Source organism: Sparus aurata, chromosome 10 (assembly GCF_900880675.1).
Source record: "Sparus aurata chromosome 10, fSpaAur1.1, whole genome shotgun sequence".
Lineage (NCBI taxonomy): Eukaryota > Metazoa > Chordata > Actinopteri > Spariformes > Sparidae > Sparus > Sparus aurata.
Genome location: NC_044196.1, coordinates 14157441 through 14178027, shown reverse-complemented (window position 1 = coordinate 14178027; position 20587 = coordinate 14157441). Strand labels below are relative to the sequence as shown.

The 20587-nt window shown below is 42.4% G+C and overlaps 1 protein-coding gene across 10 annotated transcripts in view; it reads left to right on the top strand.

The window, feature by feature from the left end:
- LOC115589916 (phosphatidylinositol-binding clathrin assembly protein) overlaps positions 1 to 20587 on the top strand; it is an 89074-nt gene that overhangs the window by 9051 nt on the left and 59436 nt on the right. For all 10 annotated transcript variants that reach the window (XM_030431081.1, XM_030431080.1, XM_030431079.1 and 7 more), the window contains exon 2: positions 13422 to 13564. In XM_030431081.1, the coding sequence (XP_030286941.1) occupies positions 13422 to 13564 (143 nt within the window). The remainder of the gene's footprint in view (positions 1 to 13421; positions 13565 to 20587) is intronic.

Sequence of the window (20587 nt, the reverse complement as noted above, 5' to 3'; positions counted from 1 at the left end):
TAGTTTACCTTTCAGTTTTTGTAGATCACAAACACGACAGAAAACGGGGATCAGCAGAAAGCAGCAGCTCAAATACCTCATCAAACTGCACTCAGAAGACGATAAAACATTTTTTAAAAAGTCTTATCTACATTCCTGATTAGACACTTGTTTTTTCTTGTGGAGGTGATGATAGCAAAGGATTGGGCCATTTTGCTGTCGAGAGTTGCGCCCATGCAGTACAGATCAGGCAGCTGGCATGGACCGGGACTCCCTAAAAACTTGGTATTTCACCCGGATGGGCGTGGTTGAGCAGGATGCAGTAGTGCACGCTTGAGCGAGCTCCATGACCGTCTCAACTCGTGCCCCGAGTGCTTGATGGTTTTCCCATAATTAGTGTATTTTAGCCTCATCTATGCGCATGGAAGGTGATCTTCTGCCTCGTAAGAATGTTTATGTGGTTTTATGAGATGATTTCATCTCAATTACAGGTTGTAAATCTGTAATCTGGTAGGTTAGTGTTAAGTAAAGGCAATAAAGCTACTTGGTAAGATTTTGAAGACAAGGCTGCTAGGTTTGATTTATGGAATAAAAATACTCTGTTAGTACAGCATCTGGATTGAACTGAATATGTCAGCGTTCATTTTTGGTTTTTACCCAGGACAGGACGACAAGGAAGTGCATCAGACAAACAACATTCTGTGTGACGCAGGACCTACAGGTCTATTTAGGTAGTCGCTGCACGGATTGAGTACTGATGTTGAGGCCAGTGACGATGTTAATTTTTAACTTCAGTATCTCTTTAAAACTCTACTGGACAATGTTCTGGCGCTGCTTGAATGGAGACAAATGAGCTGTCACTACTGTTTATTATTCCTTAAACAAAAAGTGTGAACAATTCAGTATGAATTGCTGTTGAGTCTGGTTTCCTCCACATATTTAGTGTTTTCATTCCCGTCACTGCCTCCCTTTTCATTCTTTACTCTTCCTCTCATTTCACAGTGTACACACATGAGGTGATCTACTGCCGTCCTCTGAATACCACTAAAGAAAGTAAACAGACAATTGAAAAGGTTCGGTGTGTTTTAAAGACACGTCGGGTTAAAAATAGTCCAGCTTGTGATTCCAGCCCTGATAGGACCCCGCAGCAGGGGTGTAGCTGGCCAGCAACATGGCGGGGACGCCTGTGTCTTAAGTGATTGTAGGTGAGCTCAATGCTATCGAAACAGAGCGGGGCAGCCCCTCCCCAGCTGCAGAGCCCAGATAGGCCCAGTTTAGACTACCAGGCAGGAAAAAGGCTTACTGCTGACTGTCTGGAGACGTCTGTTTCAAGTGAAGCCCAGGGGAAAGCACGTCAAGTGTCGAGTGTGCGAGGCTGTGTGTGTGTGTGTGTGTGTGTGTGTGTGTGTTTGTGTGTGTGTGGGAAGAGGTAGAAATTGCCCTCTCATGAGAGAGCTACACAGTCAGGGAATATGTTCGACCCACTGCGCAGTCGAGCAGTGATTGAGTGAACAAATATCACTGCACAGTTCACACTGGAGCACATTCTGTAGGACCAGATCATGCTATAAAGCTTTTATTTAGAGTCTCATACATAATTCAGCGTGTATAAAATATTTGTCGCTGTACTTTAAGTTTGCTTTAAGTCGGCGCGCTTCATGTGATTACATCAGCCATGTTAGAGTCATGCCAGAAATCCCCGACGCAATTAACTTTCTTTTGCATAATTCCACACGTTTTTCCCCCCCATGCAGGCTACTCATTAATTATTAAATAATGAACTTAACCACATCTTCCACATCCCAACCCCCCATCCCCCCAGCTCCTTCAGCCATGGCGCTTGTCACGTAATGCAGAGGAAGTGGAAGATGAAACTGCTTCTCACAGAGGTCACGGGAGCATGTAGAGTTAGGTTTAGAAACGTTTCTTAGAAGTCAGTTTTGATGAGCAAGTGGTAAGTTGTGGTTGATCAAGGAAGTGCAGAAGCCTTTTAAAGCTGCAGAAATCAAGTATTCTGTGTTAAGAATTCCTCAAATGACTGTTTAATTTGAAAGGTGTCACCTGTAGTGACAAACTCACAGAGAATTATCAACAAATTACATCAACAACTTTTTACACTCAGCTCTGTGGGGTTTTTGCGCTCTTTTAGCTCATTGTTTTGGGTTTCTGGTCTGCAACTTTGCCGCTATTTTGGTGCAGTCAGTGCTTTCATCCACCTCGTTCGTAGCTGCAGCAGAGAGCAGTTTTCGGTGATAAAACCTCTGATATAGTCACTGTGTACTACATACACTCTGCCAAGTAGCGGATGGGCAAAGTTAGCAACTAGCTAGTAAACACAGTCGAGTATTAGGAGCTAAAAGGTCTAGATAATTTGTTCAGGAAAAAAAAACAGAAAAAAATTGCACTTCTACTTCTGTGTCTGTTGGAAGTTTAACTTTTTTTCCTAACACTTTAATCATCACAGCTTTTATGGATGATAATAAATGAAAATGTCATGTTTTTTTTTCAACTTAATAAAGATAACCAGGTTTGGTTGATTGAATTTTTTCACATTACCTGAAGGGTTGAATGAGCCTCCACATCTTTCAACCAGAACCCTCTGAATCATCCGTCTTTGTCCTCGCCAAGCCTAAAAACATGATGATTCTTATTCCACTGAAAATCATTTTTGAGATTCAAGGTTAAATGAGTTCTTCCAAATTTCACAATATATTATTATAATACCATTAAACATTTTCGTACCAGGGCTGCACAATAAATCAAACATGTTAACAACACTGCAAAAACATGTTTCTTAGGTGCAGAAAGTATAATATAAAAATGACGATTCCCATTAATCATGAGTACCCACAAAAAGGGACTGTTGGGCCTTGGCAGACGTATGCTCACTAGCGAGTGCCATTGTAGTTTATTCTTTATTTATCCAGATGAAGTTCTTCAGACTAGTTGTTTGTCTCAAGTAGGGGCCGAGCTGGATGCTTCGAAAGTTTGAAGCCTCTAAGTTGCCATGGAAATTGACACGAAGATCAGTGTTCAAAGGACGGAGATGTTGCGTCAGCTGTGGGTAATTCCCGCTCAAGCTTTCGCAGCCCCAAAGAAGGCATTTGGGTGAGCCCTAGTCTCCTCTCACCTCCACTGGTCCAACGTACTGAACGCTACATGTCACGTTACACTTCTGGTGTAAAATGTATTAGCAAACGTTTTTTAAATAGGCCTCGTCTGCGTCTGTGTTTGTGTGCGTGTGTTTGGGAACATTCAGTGCTTCTGTTCCCATCCCGTTCTGATGTCTGGTTATTTTTAGCCGTGTGTTCTCTCTCCAGAGCCTTTGGCTGGGTTCAACTGCTTGTTTTTTTTTCCTTTCCGTAGTCTACCTGTGTGCATGTACGTCTGCCCGCCCGCTCCTCTCTCTGTCGGTGTCACTCTCCTTTCCTGACGTTTCCACCTGAAGGCGTTCGCGCACAGAGACGCACACGCAGAGACTTCAATCCTATTCACTTGACAAGATTCCCAGAATCCCCCTGTGAAAACACAGCAGTTGGAGACGAGAGAGTTTGTCGGTCCCTAATTCTCAGTCTCTCTGTATTTCTCTGTGTGACTAAGAGAGACGGAGGAGAAACCGCTCTTATTTAAGACCTCAAGGGGAGAAATAAAGCTATAGAACCAGAGCCGTCTATTAATAGACAGACTTCTGGTGACACTTTGTCTTAGCGTCTACACTCTCTGCTTCTTTCTACCATCGTTTCCCCCCTCTCACTGCTGCTTGTGTCCTTATTCATTATCCCATCTTCCATCTTTCCTCCTTGTCCTCCCACCTAACTCCTGCATTGATCTCACATTTTCTCCCCGGATACAGATTCTGATGCTTAAACATCCGATAGCGGTGCTCTGTTTTTACTTTCAATCACAAATCTAACTACTAGCTGCAAAGATTCACCGATAAGTCAACTAATAAATGAATCCACAACTATTCTGATAGTCGATTAAGTGGTTAGAGTAATTTTTTTAAGAAAGAAAAAAGTACAATTTGCTGATTACCCCTTCTCAGATGTGAATATTTTCTGGGTTCTTTCCTCCGCTGTGACGAATAAACGAAATGTCTTTGGGTTGTTGAGCAAACAAGAAAACGCTTCAAGGATATTTTTCACCATTCCTGACATTTTATAAACCAAACAACTAATTGGAATAATCTTGACAGTGAAAAGTTAGTTGCAGCTCTACCACACATCACTTCATAGCTGCAAGTGGAGACTTTGATACACAACATTACTTTTATTTCAGCCTCTGCAAATTTTAATCATGTTTTGACTAAATAATTATTTTCCTGGATAATTAAGTGTTTTTTGTTTGTGCTGAAAAATGTCCCAAACCCAAAGTTGTTTAGTTCCTGATCACATAAGACAAAGACAAGCGGCTAAATCCTCACATTTGGGATGCTGGAACCAGAGAAACGTTGGCATTTTTGCTTGACAAATGAAAAAATGGAGTGATTATCACAATAATTAGCTTTCGTTATTATTATGTGTATTGACTCAGCTGTAGCTTTAGTGGATTTGTGTTAACCAACGGTGACTAAGAAATAATATACAGGATTTGTCAAACATGGTTGGGATCCAATCAGTAATGATCCTTCTCTTTCTCTGTCTCTATACACACTAAAACCTTATTTGCATAGGACCAATACAGAAGAATAATAGCAATAGAGAAAAACGGTCACAACACTGAAAAAATAGTTGCAATGCAGAAAAATATCCAATACAGAAGAACGGCAAAGAAAACAATCCATTCATCCTGTTACCTCCTTCTCTCAATTATCTATAATTTTGTCTTCAAGCATGGCTGAAAGCACAGTTAAGTTGCTGTTATTGATATTTTCTGTCATCGGAAAACAGCCTGAGAATAAAACATTGATGTTTTTGACTCGTAAATGTGACCAGTTAACCACAATGAATAGTCACTCCTGAGCTGCCGCCCTAAGTCAGTCCCTCCAGTTGCTGCTTTACTCCCTAGAATCCGCCTGACGGCATAAACATAAATACAGATCCATGATATAACATCTATTGTGTCATTGGCTGTATCTGCAGCTAAGTAAGCACTCATAGAAGGCATTGGATGTGATGGAGAGTCTTTGAAGGTGTACTTTATTGTGCAGTAAAAGCTTTGTTGTCCTTGTCAACACTACAAAACACGAGTGGGGCTTTAAAAACCGCCGGTTTAGTGCGATCGCGAAGCCAAAAAAGGAGTGGAAGCGATGCATTTTCAAATATAGCAGGCTTACAGTTCTCTTACAATTCTTCACACCTCCTTTCCTCCTTCTGCACCTCCTATCAGAAGGATTTGAGAGCGGAGGAAAAGGGGGAGCGAGGGAGGGGCTGACGGGGAATCCTCTTTTGAGGCAAACCCTGTCTGCAGTCCGTAACACAGAGACAGACAGAGGAGAGAAGGAGATTACTAGTACATGCCAGACAAGGTGCTGATACTGCGGAGCGTTAATCTTTAACAGATTGGGGCTGCACTCCACCCGGTGCCTTCTGTGTCTGGCTTTTCATCTGTGTGCTGTCTGTTAGTGTGTACGTCCCCCTGTTCCTCTGTACCTGCACGGATTTAGAATGAAGGTCAGTCAACTCTGCGGCAGTACCCTTGTCCGGTGAGCAGTGTTTTAAAACCTTGATAATCCCAAGTCCCCGTGGAGCGATTGGAACCGCGGGGTGGTCAGTTAGAGACATCGTCAAGCCTTCTTGTTGGCAAGCGTCCACCCTGCAAAGGTGTCCTTGAACAGGACGTTGAATCACTGATCACTCCGTAATGTTTTTGACTTCTGACCTCCTTCAAGTGTCAAAACCAGGAAAAATCCCTCGATCAGCAAAAAATTTAACTGGTTTATTTAAAAAAAGTAAGTCGATCAAATAAAATATTCTTATCTAAGAAGCTGGACTCTCATAATTTGGTCTTTTTTGTCTGTTCTTTAAAAAATACTCAATACACAAATGAATCGATTACCAGGACTAAACACAACTCGAATTCAATTTGTACAGTATTTACTTGCACTTAGAGGTTTTGTTTTGGTGTAAAAGAAGCATAAATTAAAATGTCCATTATCCAAATTGCTAGTGAATGTTTAAATTTAGCAGCCACTATTTGGATAACTGTTATTTTGGCAAACCAGCTACCGGCTAGTTGCATTTTAGGGGATGAAGCTCATTTTGTGGTGCAGTTTACAGGACTGTTGTGACTCATGGTGTCTAATTAGCTGTGGCTATTTTGTATTTCATCTAAATGGTAAAACAGTTTATGAGGGGGACAGGCTGAAAACAAAGACTACAAATAAATATTGTCCTGGATAATCATGTATTTGTTTGTGTTGAAGCATGTCCCGAGCCCAAAGTTGTTTAGTTTCCAATCACACAAGATGAGGATAAACACAGCTAAATCCTCTCATTTGGGAAGCTGGAACTAGAAAAAACTTTGCCTGTGTCACAATAATTTGCAATTTCTTCTAATCTGTGTATCCATGGATGGATCAAAACAAAGACTGCACAGAACTCTGAGCTCTCGGTTTGTGTTTCTTGTCGAGGCATCACCCCTGGTAACGGCAGGTGAAGCTGAGGTATTCTTGCCTTCCTATCTTGTCCTTGACAACCTAAAAACAATTGGAGGTTTCACTCATATTTTAAGTCTTTAAACCAAAGCCTAAAGTATGCATGTCTGAGGATTATAGAAGTGATTTTCTGCTCTGCTGATGGTGGTGAAATCACAGTTTCGTTGGGCAGCGCAGTTGAGCAACATGAGAAAGAAATGAAGAAAAATAACGGAAGTTGTAGTCACTTCTTGGACATCCTGATTGCAGTAGAGCAGGACAGGGAGGTAACGAGTTCAGTGATTACACTGGCAGTCATGTCACGACACAGAGCTGTGTCAACACACTGTCCTCTCTTCATCAGAATCTCAGTTAAACGCTTAAAGTCTTTGAGATTTGTCTGGATAGATTCTTTACAGAGCCATCTGTTTAGGAATTCCAGCTATGTGAGCTTGACCTTCCCTTGGTGGTCTCTGAGGGGACTGAACTATGTCAGGCACACAAAGCAAGGCACTGATGCCCGTCTGGGTTTTAAAAGATGTCAGGATAGGATTGAGAAGCTGATTACAGGTCTGTTCACAAGGGTTAATCCACCCCGAATTGTATCCCACCAGGGGGCTTTGCCGAAATCTAGATCAAATCTTGGCATTGAATATTAAGTCCATGGAGATGAGATGCAACATGGGGGTCCATATCAACTTCCACCACCCTTTTAAAAGCTCTATTAACACCACGGAATTTGTTTTTGTAAACATATAAGACAGATTTTGAAACTACCACTTTTTGGCCACTTATTAGAGCATCTACAATACATTTATATATTAACAACGGTCCCTCAGCCTGAGCTCTAAATTGCTTTTTAGCCTCTTTTAGCTTATTATTTTGGTTCGGTTAGCAACTAGCTAGTGAAAGAAGGGATGCATTTAGCAGCTAAAGAGCCATGTATTTTCCTCAGGTGTCGGTGGAGACCAAAACTAAGCTGAAAGAGAGTGAACATCTGACTTGCATTGGTCAGCTGGACAGAAGCACAACTCCTAATGAATGCCAATGGAAACACTTGAAATTAATCGGTAGTTTTTACGACTTGTTTCTGTTAATCCAAAATGGCCTAAACATCAGTTATTAAAGGTTTAAGGGTTCACATCTTTAAGCAATTTCCTGAAATGATTGTTTGTCCTGTTAATGAAAATTCTAACGATTACTGAATAAAAACATCCCAAATGAAAAAAAACATGCTTTCACTAGTATCGAAGCTGTATTGAAACAATAGGCATAGGCTGTTTTTTTGCCCCACGCCAATTTAAAAACAAGCCTTTGAAATGACAAATGAAACCCTACCAGCCATTAACCAATCCTCAGTCCAACTGTAGATGTGGTTGGATTGGCTGCAAAATGAAACTGTGATAATCCGTCCAAACATGCACAACTGTAAAATATTGATTGCATTGATATTGGATTATAACAATATTATAGTAACAACCTTTTTTGTAGAGCACGTCTCAAAATCAGCCTTTAAAACTGCTTGACAAAGGCAGCAAAAGTTATTTAATCATCAGGTTAAAAACAAGTTGAAAACAAAGCAAATTGTTCCCGGTACAGTGACTTGTTGATTGCTAGACACTAAATAGAGACTACGATACCTCCCATCAAAAACAGTAATTCCATGTTATCTGCCCCTTGGTGATTGGATTGTGGCGATCCTCCGGCCCCTTTTGTGCCATCTTACATAGATAAGTTAAAGAAGACTAAGAGGGACAAAGTGAGACAAAACTAGTGAGCATGTTTTATATGTAACACCTGGGCTAGGCAGAACAGGAAATAGAATCTTGTTGGAGGCAATTTAGTTGTATTTTCTCGGTTGTTGATGCACCAGGCGGACAAATAAATGGAAAAGGGAGTCGGGGACATGAGACAAGTTTGTTTGCAGATCAGAAGAGATGAAGAAGGAGATGAAAGTGGATAGAGAGGCAGGAGTCTGTGTGTGTGTTTGTACTGGAAGCGGGTGGATATGAGGGACTTAAAGGTGGATGAAGAGATGCGAGGAGAGCACGGATAGAAGGTAGCCAGCTGGGCCAGATGTGATCCGTGTCTCCTCCTCCTGCCCTTCCTCGTCTGCCTGATCTGACCACCTGCTTTCTCCCTCAAACACGCACACAAGCAGCCAGTCCCTTCGCTTCGGCTTTATAGATGCTTACTGGCACAAAACAAGCTCAACGCACCGCAGAATATTGGTACATTTCTCTCGGTTTATTGCATCCAAGTGCAGCAGGAATACCCACAAGTATGGGTCCTCATTGGATCCAGAGCCTGCTTCCCGCAGCTCTCATTCTTGTCCCTCGGTACCAGGAAGTCTCCGGCCCATTGTGGTTCAATCAAAGCCCGCAGAGGTCAAGTGATGACCGGCAACAATGGACCTCAGATCAGAGAGGAACAGAGAGTCACTGTTGGGAATGAGATCACATTTACTCAGCAGTCATTCCTCCCACATGTCTGTGTGAGGAAGACTAAGAGAGAGGAGGAGGCCTGCAGAAATAAAGGGAGATGGATTAACGTGGACAGTGCAGAAACATTATGCTTATTTGGGTCCAGGTTGCAGAGGCAGCAGGTTTTGTTCGGTTCAACATTCAGCTGAATTTCCTGCTCGCAAGAGTTGTTCAGAACTGGTCACCACCTGTTCTACCTGCCAATACATGTATACCAGGGCTGCAACAAGTGAATATTTTCACTATTAATCATTCTGCAGATGTTTTATGCTTCCAGGTCGTCCGTCTATCCGTCTGTCCCGTTCTTATGACTGTGATTGATTAAGGACGCCTTGTGGGAATTTTTTCAAATTTTGTACAGATGTCCACTGTGACTCAAGGTTGGACAGATTAGATTTTGGTTACCATAGTTCAGAGGTGAAGATCACTGTGACCTTGCAAAAACACATTTTTGGCTAGAAATCATACGCTAATTGGTCCAAAGAACATTGGACATAAAATGAGTCTTATAGGATGAAATGATGGAGTTATGAAATTGAATATCCAAAAGGTCAGTGGTTAAATGCACTGTGCCATCGCAGTATTCAACATAAATGTATTCAATGCCACATCTCTCAAACAGCAACTTGATTGGGGCATACAACTACGATGCTGTAATTCCAGTTTAATTAATTGATCATGTTGCCTGTAACATTTCAGAAAAAGATCCGGATTGCGTCCAAACTTTATTGTTGAGTTGAGATTGATAGCACACTTGCATGTTTATGCTAGATATTAAGCTAGGACTTGTTGAAAACATGCATGAAATCGGCATGAAGCCTGGAAGCAGACAGGAAAGTGGCCCCACCAACAGGACAATGCGCCCTGCCACATGTCAAAACTGCTCAGGGATGGACTGAGGAACATGACAAAGAATTCAAACCCGCCCCCAAAGTCCCCAGATTCCAATCTGTTCAAGCATCCCTAGGATGTGTGGGAGTATGTCGGATCCATGGAGGCCTCACCTTGCAGCCCACAGGACTTAAAGGATTCCTGGCCAATGTCGGACTCAGAGGTCCTCTGGTCTCTGCCATGACGCGTATGGGCCAAGTCCAGTCCATGGAGAGACCTCCTTAGGTTAGGGTTAATACTAGAACCCAAGTTTTCCTCCAGGGTACATTGCACTGTACGGCAAAGATCAATGTTATTCACTTCACCTCTTAGTCCTAAGGGCCGGTCAAGTTCCCACAAAGACCCTTCGCCTGAGCTTGAACAGGCGCTTCAGTCCTCTGTTGTTTAACTATCTTGTAATGTCGGAGTCAATTAGCCCGGTCTGATTCTGTTGTGCCGGTAATTGCTTTCAGGACGTCGAGGTGTCGGTCAGAGCCTTGCTGATGAGGATCGTCGGACTAAATCTTAGCCTGTGTATTTTTCAATTTCTGGTCAAAATGATTGCTCAAAACAACACCTTCAGACCAGAGCCCGCTGCGAACCGCGCCGGTAAAGAAAGGAGAGAAAAAAGCGAGGCGAGGAGGCATGTCGAGCTGTGTGTGGATCCCTGCAAATTGTCTGGATGAAGAGACACTCATGTCTCTCATGTCTCATTATGTTTTTTTTTTTTTCGTTTGGCTATATCTTTCTCCTTCCCTCTAGTCACGGTCACTCATCTCTTTTCTCTTTCTACCTCTCCATTGGACTCCTCTTTTCCTCCCTTACCTCTCTTTCTGTCTCCCTGAAGCATATGTTTGCCTCAATCGCCTCGCCTTCCCCTTTTTCCTCTCCCTGCTCTGGGATCAGTGGCATCTAATGCCTTCCACTCTGCCTGATTAAGTCGGCACATGTACCCTCTTTACATTATCGCTCGCACACACTCACTCACGAGCGTCCCCGCAGACCTAATCAGTCCTTCTCTTAGTTCTCTCTCTCCCACCACTCCGCACCCTAATGAAAAAACATGAGATCTGTTAAAAAAAAAAAAAAAAGGAGCCGAGATGGACAGACGGAGGATCGGAGCGAAAGGGAAGGTAGCGGCAGAAATAAAAGAGATGGAGTGGGTAGATTGAAAACAGGAGGACAAGTGAGGCAGCTAATTCATTAACAAAGCCACCAGTCGCTCTTGATGCCTCTTTACAGCTCAGAGATATTAATTGTTTCTAATCGGCATTAGTAATATCACACAGGGATGCAGTAGGAGGGACAGAAAGCCGAGGTGAATTGAAACGACCCTGTAGCATTTCCCAATAGACACGAAACCCTTTAATTTATGTGTTAAACTGCAATTCAGATAGCCACTAAGTGTTGCCCTGGTTTGCTTTCACTCACACTAATGTACCTTTTGTATTACATTACACTCATTTGTATTGACTAAGCAGCCCCACCGCCTGTGTGTGCGGGTGTGTTGTTGGAGTGGAAGAGGTGCCACGCCGAGTGAACGATGGAGAATGATGCCGGACTGGAAGTCTGTCGCGTGTCGTTACTGTGTGTGCGTATGTGTGTGTGTGTGTGCGGGGGCAAGCGCTTGAGGGAGATAATGTGTTAAACGAGTGGCAGACGAGCGGAGATGGGCTTTATTGAATGAGCGCGTGCACCGGCGCGCCCCCCCCACGCTCGCACGCGCACCTGATTACGATGATGAAGTCTCCCGACGGGACCCTCTGCGCTACAGTCCTCCAGTAGTCTAATGAGAAGCTGTTTCCGTAGTTACCAGGTGTGAGAGCCGGCAGCTCATAATGTCCTGTGGTGAGGAACAAAGGACGGGGAGAGGAGGTGGATGGAGAGAGAGAAAGAGAGAGAGAGAGAGGGTGGAAGTGAAGGCAAAGGAATGAAAGAGGACAGACGGACGCCAGAGAAATAAAAGAAAAGAAGAAATTCCCGATATCTGGTGTGAATGATCTTCTTAGCAGTGTGTGTCTGAATTGATGTTTGTGCTTTAGAGGACTGTGCACGTCACCTGTTGTGAGTGAAGAAATCTTTATAACAGGCCGAGGGACCCGAACAAGAATCACTTCAAATCAATCTCATCTGAAGTGGTGAGAACAGCGAGGCGGGACCAAGCTGTTAGTAGCCGGTCACATCATATCGGGCACCTTTTAAACTAAAGTTGACATGTGCTTAGCAGCGGGGGTCTATTGATTTTAGATTTTCAGTGGTTCAACATCAATTACAATCTACATGATGGGTTTATTTAATGTCGCTATTTCTTTTGCCAAACTTCACGTGACCTCATCGCCAACTAAGGATGCCGCGGTTAACCGATTTCACTCCTGCGGTTTAAACTGTCAGAGATTTTTACCCGTAAAGTCTGAGTCGAAGCTTCACTGACTATTTCTGTTCTCACTCTCAAAAAAGGGACTTTATGGTACATTATTTTTCAAATTTAAAAAAATCAACACCAAAACCACGTTATCCCCTCAAGGGCACAAGAGATTGTCTCAATTATGTTTTTTTCATTTTTACTAACACTGCACTTACAGCCGACTTTATGTCCAATTTATTTATTATTTTTTTACTGCATTATTTTTGTGTTCAAAGCCAACAAAGACATTTTGTGGGGACAAAATTGAATAAAACCTCCAAAACAAAAAAATGCTCATGTGACATCGCGACTACATCCGTCAAAAGTTGTTGCAGATTATCTTTCTAATGACAAACGGTGAATATTGGTTGATAAGCAGGCACTGTACGAATGAAAGGAAACGAAGGTGTGATATTATACGATAACACACAATCTGCTCATTAAACATTGTGTCCTTTTTAAGAGTCTGTTGCCAGGCTGTAACACAAACCCTCATACGCAGAAAGGAGATACACATATTTACAAAGAATAATCAAGATCAATAACACTGGAAGGTTATTGCCCCACTTGAGAACATACAAAGACTTTGACTTGTGTTCTTTACAACATAATGGCGTCTTGGAGAGCCCTCAACGTCTCTGGTTTCTAAGGTTGTGTAACTTGACATTCATGTGCCCGAATGTTCAAATCTCCTCCAGGTTCAGTGAATGAATGACACCCTGAACTTCTGCTTGCATGTCTCGAGAGAACAGAAAGGCAGGAGAGAGCTGCTGAGAAAAAAGTCGGTACATGAGGAGGAGGAGGAGGTTGGAATAAGTCGTGCAGTCGGCACCTGTCCTTCATACTTTATTCACTGCAGAATTCAGCTGAAGTGTGTGTGCGCGCTGTGTTTTCTGTCCTTGGTCCGTCTGTGCATCTGCATTTTTCTGCCTCTCCGCGTGGAAAAGCAATTTGCCGTTGTTCTCCATCAGGGTTATCAAACCTTTTTAAAAGCTTTTCTCATTACTGCTCTTTGTTTTCTGCGGTTGTGTAACTCTTTGTGTGCCTCCTCTCTCTCTCTCTCTCTCCGTCTCTCTCTCTCTCTCTCCCTCTCTCTCTCTCTCTCTGCCAGATCTGATTCACTGCACCAATGAGATGAACGTGAACATTCCCCAGCTGGCAGACACGCTGTTTGAGCGCACGGCCAACTCCAGCTGGGTGGTGGTCTTCAAAGCCCTTATCACCACCCACCACCTCATGATGTACGGCAACGAGGTAGGAGGCTTCCACAGGCAAACACGCACAAACAAAAACAAACCCTCCGGGGCAGCCAATGGAGGCTACATCAATAAATTTTATTATTACTCAAGTCTGTCTCGCCCATGCGTTCATAAACATAAACAACTTTGGATCATTTATTCATGTCCATATCAGCATTAGGATCAACAGTGATGCATATGGGAGACAAACAGTGTGTGCTGCCAATGAGAACATACACGCTGGACACATGGAGTGAATAATCGAAATAGCTGCAGAGTGCAGGGAAATTAATTAGCTCAGAACGAGCTGGAAGCAAGATGGGGGACAAGGATAGAAGCAAATGAATAATCAAATGAATTAACTTAACAAAAACATGCTTGAAAGCAAGAAGAATAACACGGCTCCTCCGCGGATTTGCAGGCCTTCCGACACAATAATTAGAAATTAAAATTCAAGCAATCCCGGCAATGTTGGGCAGAACTTTCGGATCGTATTAATTGTGATCTTGATTCTGACATTGTGCTGTTTGGCATGAAGAGGTCCGATCAAACCCGGCGTCAGCGAAATGTTTCAATTTGTATGCGGCGCAGCTTTTTGAAAGGCGAGAGGAGAGATTAATTCAGAGAGAGTTGTAGTTTCCCTTCTTGTCGTTTTTATTAATTTCTAACAAGATGAATTGTCTTTGTTCTTGAAATAAAATATTGTAGCTCGCACATACAGCAATCCTCTCGTTTGCAGACTGTGAATAATTCAGAGCTCAGTACATTTTTACATGAAAATACACTTTGATATCCAGATGGACTGGTGCCATTTGGTGCTTACTATATACTGGTATATTGTTGAATGTATATTTTATGAGAACAGCAGTACAAGCACAGTGGGTTGCTTGGTTGGGATTTATTTTATTTGATCATAACATAAAATGTATGTTCCCTAGAGTTTTTTTTTTTGCCGCAAGTGTGCAGTATACCTATTGTTATTGTTTCATATCATCTTTTGTTGCTAGTTGTAACCCCAACTCCAGTAAAGCTTGCATATATAAACCATAAATAAATCAGAATGTAATAATTTGCAGATCCTTTTTAAAATATATCCAATTGAAAACAGTACAAAGACAATCTATTTAATGTTTTACCTCATACGCTTTGGTGATTTTTATGAATATATGCTGATTTTGATCCCAAAGAAGTTGGGAAAGTGCCAAGAAAAGACTGGCAAAGACTTTGTGAAACAAATGATTGCATAAAGGGTATTACTACATCGGCTTTAGAGCACAGTTCCATAAATTAGTCCAATGGTAAGTCAACACAGCTCATTTGCAAATGATTGCATTTTGTTTTATTTAGGTTTTACACACTGTTGCAACATTTTTTTAATCAGTGTCCTAGTTCTAGAAGTACATTTTTGGTATCTAATTACTGCCACAACTATACAATCACAGCCGTGGTTGCAAAAACACTGACAAAGCTGATGCAGAAACACAGTGGGCGGTGCCTGCTCAGGCCTGTAGGAGCTGACCAGTCAGAGAAGACTGGGTCTTAAAGAGACAGCCACTAAAACGGAGCATTCAGACAGAGGGTGAATAGAGGTACTGCAGCAATGGACGGTATTAGAAAAATAAGGTATTTTTTTACATTAAAGCACGTGAATACTTTCTAGTAGAAACCCAGAATAGAAGTAAGAACTGAAAATTTAGAACCTAATGAGAGCTTTAAACAAACAACATATTTGGTATTAATTAGTGAGCTTTAGAGGTTTCCTCTAAACAAAGCTTACTAGCTGCTGGCAGTAGCTTCATATTTACTGTACAGGCACCAGAGTGGATCTACTCATCAATCTTTTGCCAAAATTAAGCAGAAAACGGCATTGCCCAAAACCTGGTAATAAAAAAAATATATATATATATACATTCTTCAGATTGTATCCATTTTTCATAAACGTAGAGTCTGTTCCCTTTAACCTAACAATTAACAACTGCTCTGCACTAGTGGTTATTTACAATGGTGTGCGCATTGTACATATTCTGTGCAGTGTGTGGTAAACCACATTTGATCTGAAAGATGATTATACAGTAACTTCCTGTAAACAAACACACACACACACACAGCAGCAAAAAAGACATCTGTGAACTGGCACACCCTGCGTCACATTCCTCTTAATTTCCATTAAAATAGGGAAGCATTGCTTCCTTGTTCAGTCAACATCAGCGGAAATTACGCAACACTTCCTTTTGTTGGTTCCTTGTTTATTACGTTAATCTACACATCCTCTGAAAAGAGGAAGACTCGGGTGTGAGATCATTGTGTATCACTGGCGTATGACAGAAGCTGCGAAACTCGTCTACACCCAAAAAGCAGCCGGGCTCATTTCACTGCTGCCAGAAGAGCGTTTTAGCTGTGGAGAATTAGTCAAAGAACTCCAAAATAAGATGTAATGTTGGCACTATAGGTGCCTAAGAGACTAACTGACACCTTCACTTGCATAAGAGAAGACCTCATAGACAGTTCAAAGAGATGACATGTCATCAGATCAGTCCGTGCTAAATGTTTACTCGAGCTGTGGAAATTCCCGCAAACATTTTTTGACAAACCGAATCATGCTAAGTGGGTCACTGCAGAGCAGCAGGAAGTCGTTTAGAGGTATTCCCAAGCTGAAGGCTGATTTATCTCTGACTTGTCACTGACACTGTCTTACCTGGAGTGACTTACCATGATTGCAACAGTATGTTAACCACTAGTATTTCACAAACACCACAACAGGCAGCTGATAGATGGAAAGGTTTGCAGCGCTGACAAACACTCTGCTGTAACTCTGTTTTCTAATTTTAGTCAGTAATAACTAAGTTAAGACAAAGCGGGATCTCTTTTATATCAATTTAGCTTCATATTATTGTCTTAACATCCTTTTAGCGTCTCCAATCCATGTGTGGTAGTTATAATAAAGCAATAAGTGCCATCTTTTTCCAATTTAGAACAGCGGCGATATTAAGATCTGTTTAGTGCATTGGGTTTTTTCACAATGCCCTGTAGCGAGTCAATAAATCAAACTGTGGATATGCGGCAGTCTTGTTCCTCAAATTAAGAACACAGAGCCATCTGCAGGAAGTTAGTTACCTTAAAACATTAAGCAACATTCAAGTTAGGGTCATGCTGATGATGATGCCAATTCGGCAGACATCACCCAGTCCTAATTCATCTAAAACGCAACGTTTTTATTGCAAACATGAGGCTGTTTAGTGGTTATTAATCATGAAAGCTTCCGATATAATGTACCGTAATTTAACAGCCCTAATAGGAACAAACCTACAGTACATTACAGCGCTGCATCTGTGGTTTACCCGCACAGACTGAGGCTCCATGCTGTAGTACAGACAGTGTGTGTACTCATCAGCCTGCATTCATCAGGCCTGTCAGGAGGGTGGTGCTGACAGAGGCTCAGCAGCCAGGTGTCCCTGCTCCCTCATGGCCGTCCCATCCATTATAGTCGGAGCTGAGAGAAATCTGGCCGTAAAATTAGAAACCACAGACCCACAGAATTGGGGTCAATAGACTGTACATTCCCTCTCAGATCAACACGCTGACCGCTTCCAGCTTGGCGGGCACGCCTCGGATAGCCCTGTGCGATGCCTGACAAACGCCGCGATAGTGAAGAGCATTCGTTTTAAGTGAAATCAGGGCAGCCACTTTCACCGCCTGACGCATTACATTTTTATCGTGAAAAGAAAGTGCTCTTTGTCACATAATCTGATTGTCAGAGCCTCCACAGAATTCACGATAATGTTATGATGGATACACGCATTCACGTAGCTGACTCTGTAAGCTCATTCACGTCACTTTACATATTGGATATCAGCCCACTCCTCTTATGATGAAGGATCCACCCCGAAATGTTATTTTCTTGGGTCACCCTGCCTTAAAGAGCTGCTAAGCCTCAAATAATTTCATTTGTCTGGGTCTCACTGACAGTGGTTCAGTCTTCCAAGGACTCTGTGCTGTGCTTTCAGAGGCTTTTCTTCTCTGATAAGAAAGACATAAAAAAGAGAGGACACCAACACAATGTATACAGCGTTTAAGAAGGAAGAGGGGGTGGGTTGGAAAGAAGGAGGCAGAGAAGGAAGGGAGGAAAGTCAGAGGTTTGCAAACAAGAGAGGAGGTAGAGAAGAAAATAGGGAGCCAAAACAATGAAGCAGAAAGGAAAATGAGAAGGAAAGGGAAGGCAAAAAGGAGGTAGAGAAGAAAAATATGAGCTAGGGAGGTTAAGGAGCAAACAAAGTACGTAGAGAAGGAAGGAAGATCTAAGAAAAAGGATACAAGGATGAGGAAGGGAGGAGGAGGAGGAGGAGGTATACAAGAAATTAGGAGGTAGAGAAAGGAAAGTTGGAAAGAACAGAAGGAAATGAGGTGGTGGAAGGGGAAACGAGATGGGGTGAAGTCGAGAAGGGATGAAGAGTGAAGAAAAGGATGGGACGCTGAGGAAGTTAAGGAGGTGGTAGAGAAAATCGAGGAGGAGGTAGGGAAGGAAAGAAGGAGCTGGAGAAGGGAACAAGGATGAATGGAATGAATGGAAAGATGGGAGGTAAAGAAGAAAAATGGGAGCTAAGGAGAGTGGGGAGGGAAAGAACAGCGTAGATGTAGAAAAGGAAGTTGGGGCCAGTAGAGAGGGAGGAAGAGGGAGAGAAGGAGCGAAGGAGCAGAGGAGGTAGAAAAGAAAGGAGTTCAGGAAGGAAACAAGAAGGTGGAAAAGGAAAGGAGGTGGTAGTAAAAGAAAGGAGCTAGAGAAGAAAACATTGAAGTATAAAGAAAAAGAGAGTATGGAAGGAGGACAGAGTAGTAGAGAAGAAGATTCAGCTATCGGCCTTCACAACCCATTTTGATCAAACTCTAGTTTTAACCTCCAGCATTCTAACTTTAGCTCGAATTTCCATGAATTTGCATGAATATGTAACGTAATGGAAGTTCAATGGCAGCCGTCTGAGGACAGCACCATGTGACATGCTCACTGAGCAACCGTGCACTTAGATTTATCGTTGTTCGCCATTCAAAGAGTCCTCTCACAGTGAAAACAGCTAAATAAAAATGTAAGACAGCTTAATAACACATAACAGGACTACAATATAAAACATGTCGTCTGTTGACCCACAAACTAAAGTATCTGAGCGTATTTAAATGTCCTCGGCCGCTGTGTTCGCCACGCGCTGGCCTGAATGTCAGCAGATTGCTGCAGTTTTTAAATTGCAGCCTCCTCTTATTCTGCTGCTCCTGGTAATGTATTCAAACTGGGCTTTTCAAATCGAATGTGGGAATTTACCATTCAGAGCAAATAGCAGGTGAATTAAGTTTTAATATCTCTTCTTTGCCTCGGCTGCCATATTTGTCAAAGGGATTGGGATCGTGATTGGACTAATAGCACATTTTGTGTGTGTGAAGGAACAGTCGGCAGCTCCACTTTTTTTTTTCCCCCTTCCTGCCAAGAAAGCAACGCTGGCTCACTCCCCGGTGACACTCCTGAATCTTACGAGCGATCAAGAGTCAGTCGATATCTTTTGATTGCGATTTCTCTTTTGTGCTGGTACAAAGCCACTTTTAAGAGGAGACCACTGCAGGACTTAAAGTTTCTGCTTCTGGGTGTGCGTGTCTGTAAATGGGAAGACAGACTTCATGTATTAAGTCTTAAATTTGAATTTGAGCGGTCTACATGCAGGAATGTGGTGTTTGTCTGGCGATTGTCTCGGTTGTTATCATTTATCAGCGTGTGCCTTGGCTGCAGGCCTTTGTATGATAGGCCAGTATGTACCAAAAACAGTCCAGCAGGAAACTGCAAACAATAGCTGGGAGAGCCATTTCGCAGCCCCACACCCCTGCCTTCAGTACTCCCATCCCTCCCATCGCCTCTAGGGAGCTCCTTCCCAGGTCCCGAGGACTCAGGCTCCCGTGGCTCCCTCCAGGGATTGTGCATGCCTCGACCACCCCAGAAACCAACAAGATTATAGGAAAACACAGAGACAGTGAGGATAAAGAGAAGAAGGTTAATTCGCTTGCAGAACTGCGAGAATGGGAGAAACATGCTGCGAATGAGCGCAGATGTAACGAGCATTCGAGTAAAATTGAGAAATGGGGTCATATGGAAGTCAAAGTTATTTTGAAATCGATTTTTTAACGGCTGAAATCACTTCTTCAAATGGGTTTTGGACTCATTGTCCACCAGCATATCTTTTCTTTCCCAACAAGTCTCCCATCTGCTTCTCAAAGACTGGTTTATCCACAAGTTTGCTTTGCATAATGAGATATTTAGTGGTGATGCTTTATTTGGTTTGGTTTAAGTCCTATAAAACAAAAATTCTAAAGTAAAATATGTTTAAATTATGTTTTCCTCACAGGCAATAAGGCACTTTTACTCTAAAATTGTCATCTCAAGGATTAAAGCTCTAAATAAAATCACATTACTGGGTGGTTGTGTAAACTGTCAATGGCTTGTAAACGAAAGGATTCAATGCAAGACGGTGCACGTGTTTCTGATCTGGGACGTTTGACCTACATAAACAACAGGTTGCAAACGCTCAAAAAGAAATGTGCCCAAAAACTTAAAGCGCTTCAGTGAATGGAAACGGCTGTCAAAAGCAGACTTTGCCAGCTAAGGCAGGAAGACACTTGAGACATTGGACTACAACTCCCTCAGAGTCTAAATCCATGAGGCCTTTAGCTCTATGCTAACATGCTCATGTTTAGCACACTATCAATTGCTAATGAGTGAAAAGCACAAAGTATAGTAGGGGTTAATGGGAATATCAATAGTTCTTCTTGTTCTTGTTCTTGTTCTTGTTCTTGTTCTTGTTCTTGTTCTTCATGTCTCCACCACCTTTAAAGCCAATCCATCCAGTACCATTTGCAACAGTTTCCCTAAAAAGCAAAAACTGTCCTCTCATGATGTCACCAGACAAAAAGCCAGGGCATCACCAAATGCAGTAGGCCTCATCCTCTATGGACCGCTGTTGTCTGTACAACCTTTCAAAGCAACCCACCTAATAAGTGTTGACATATT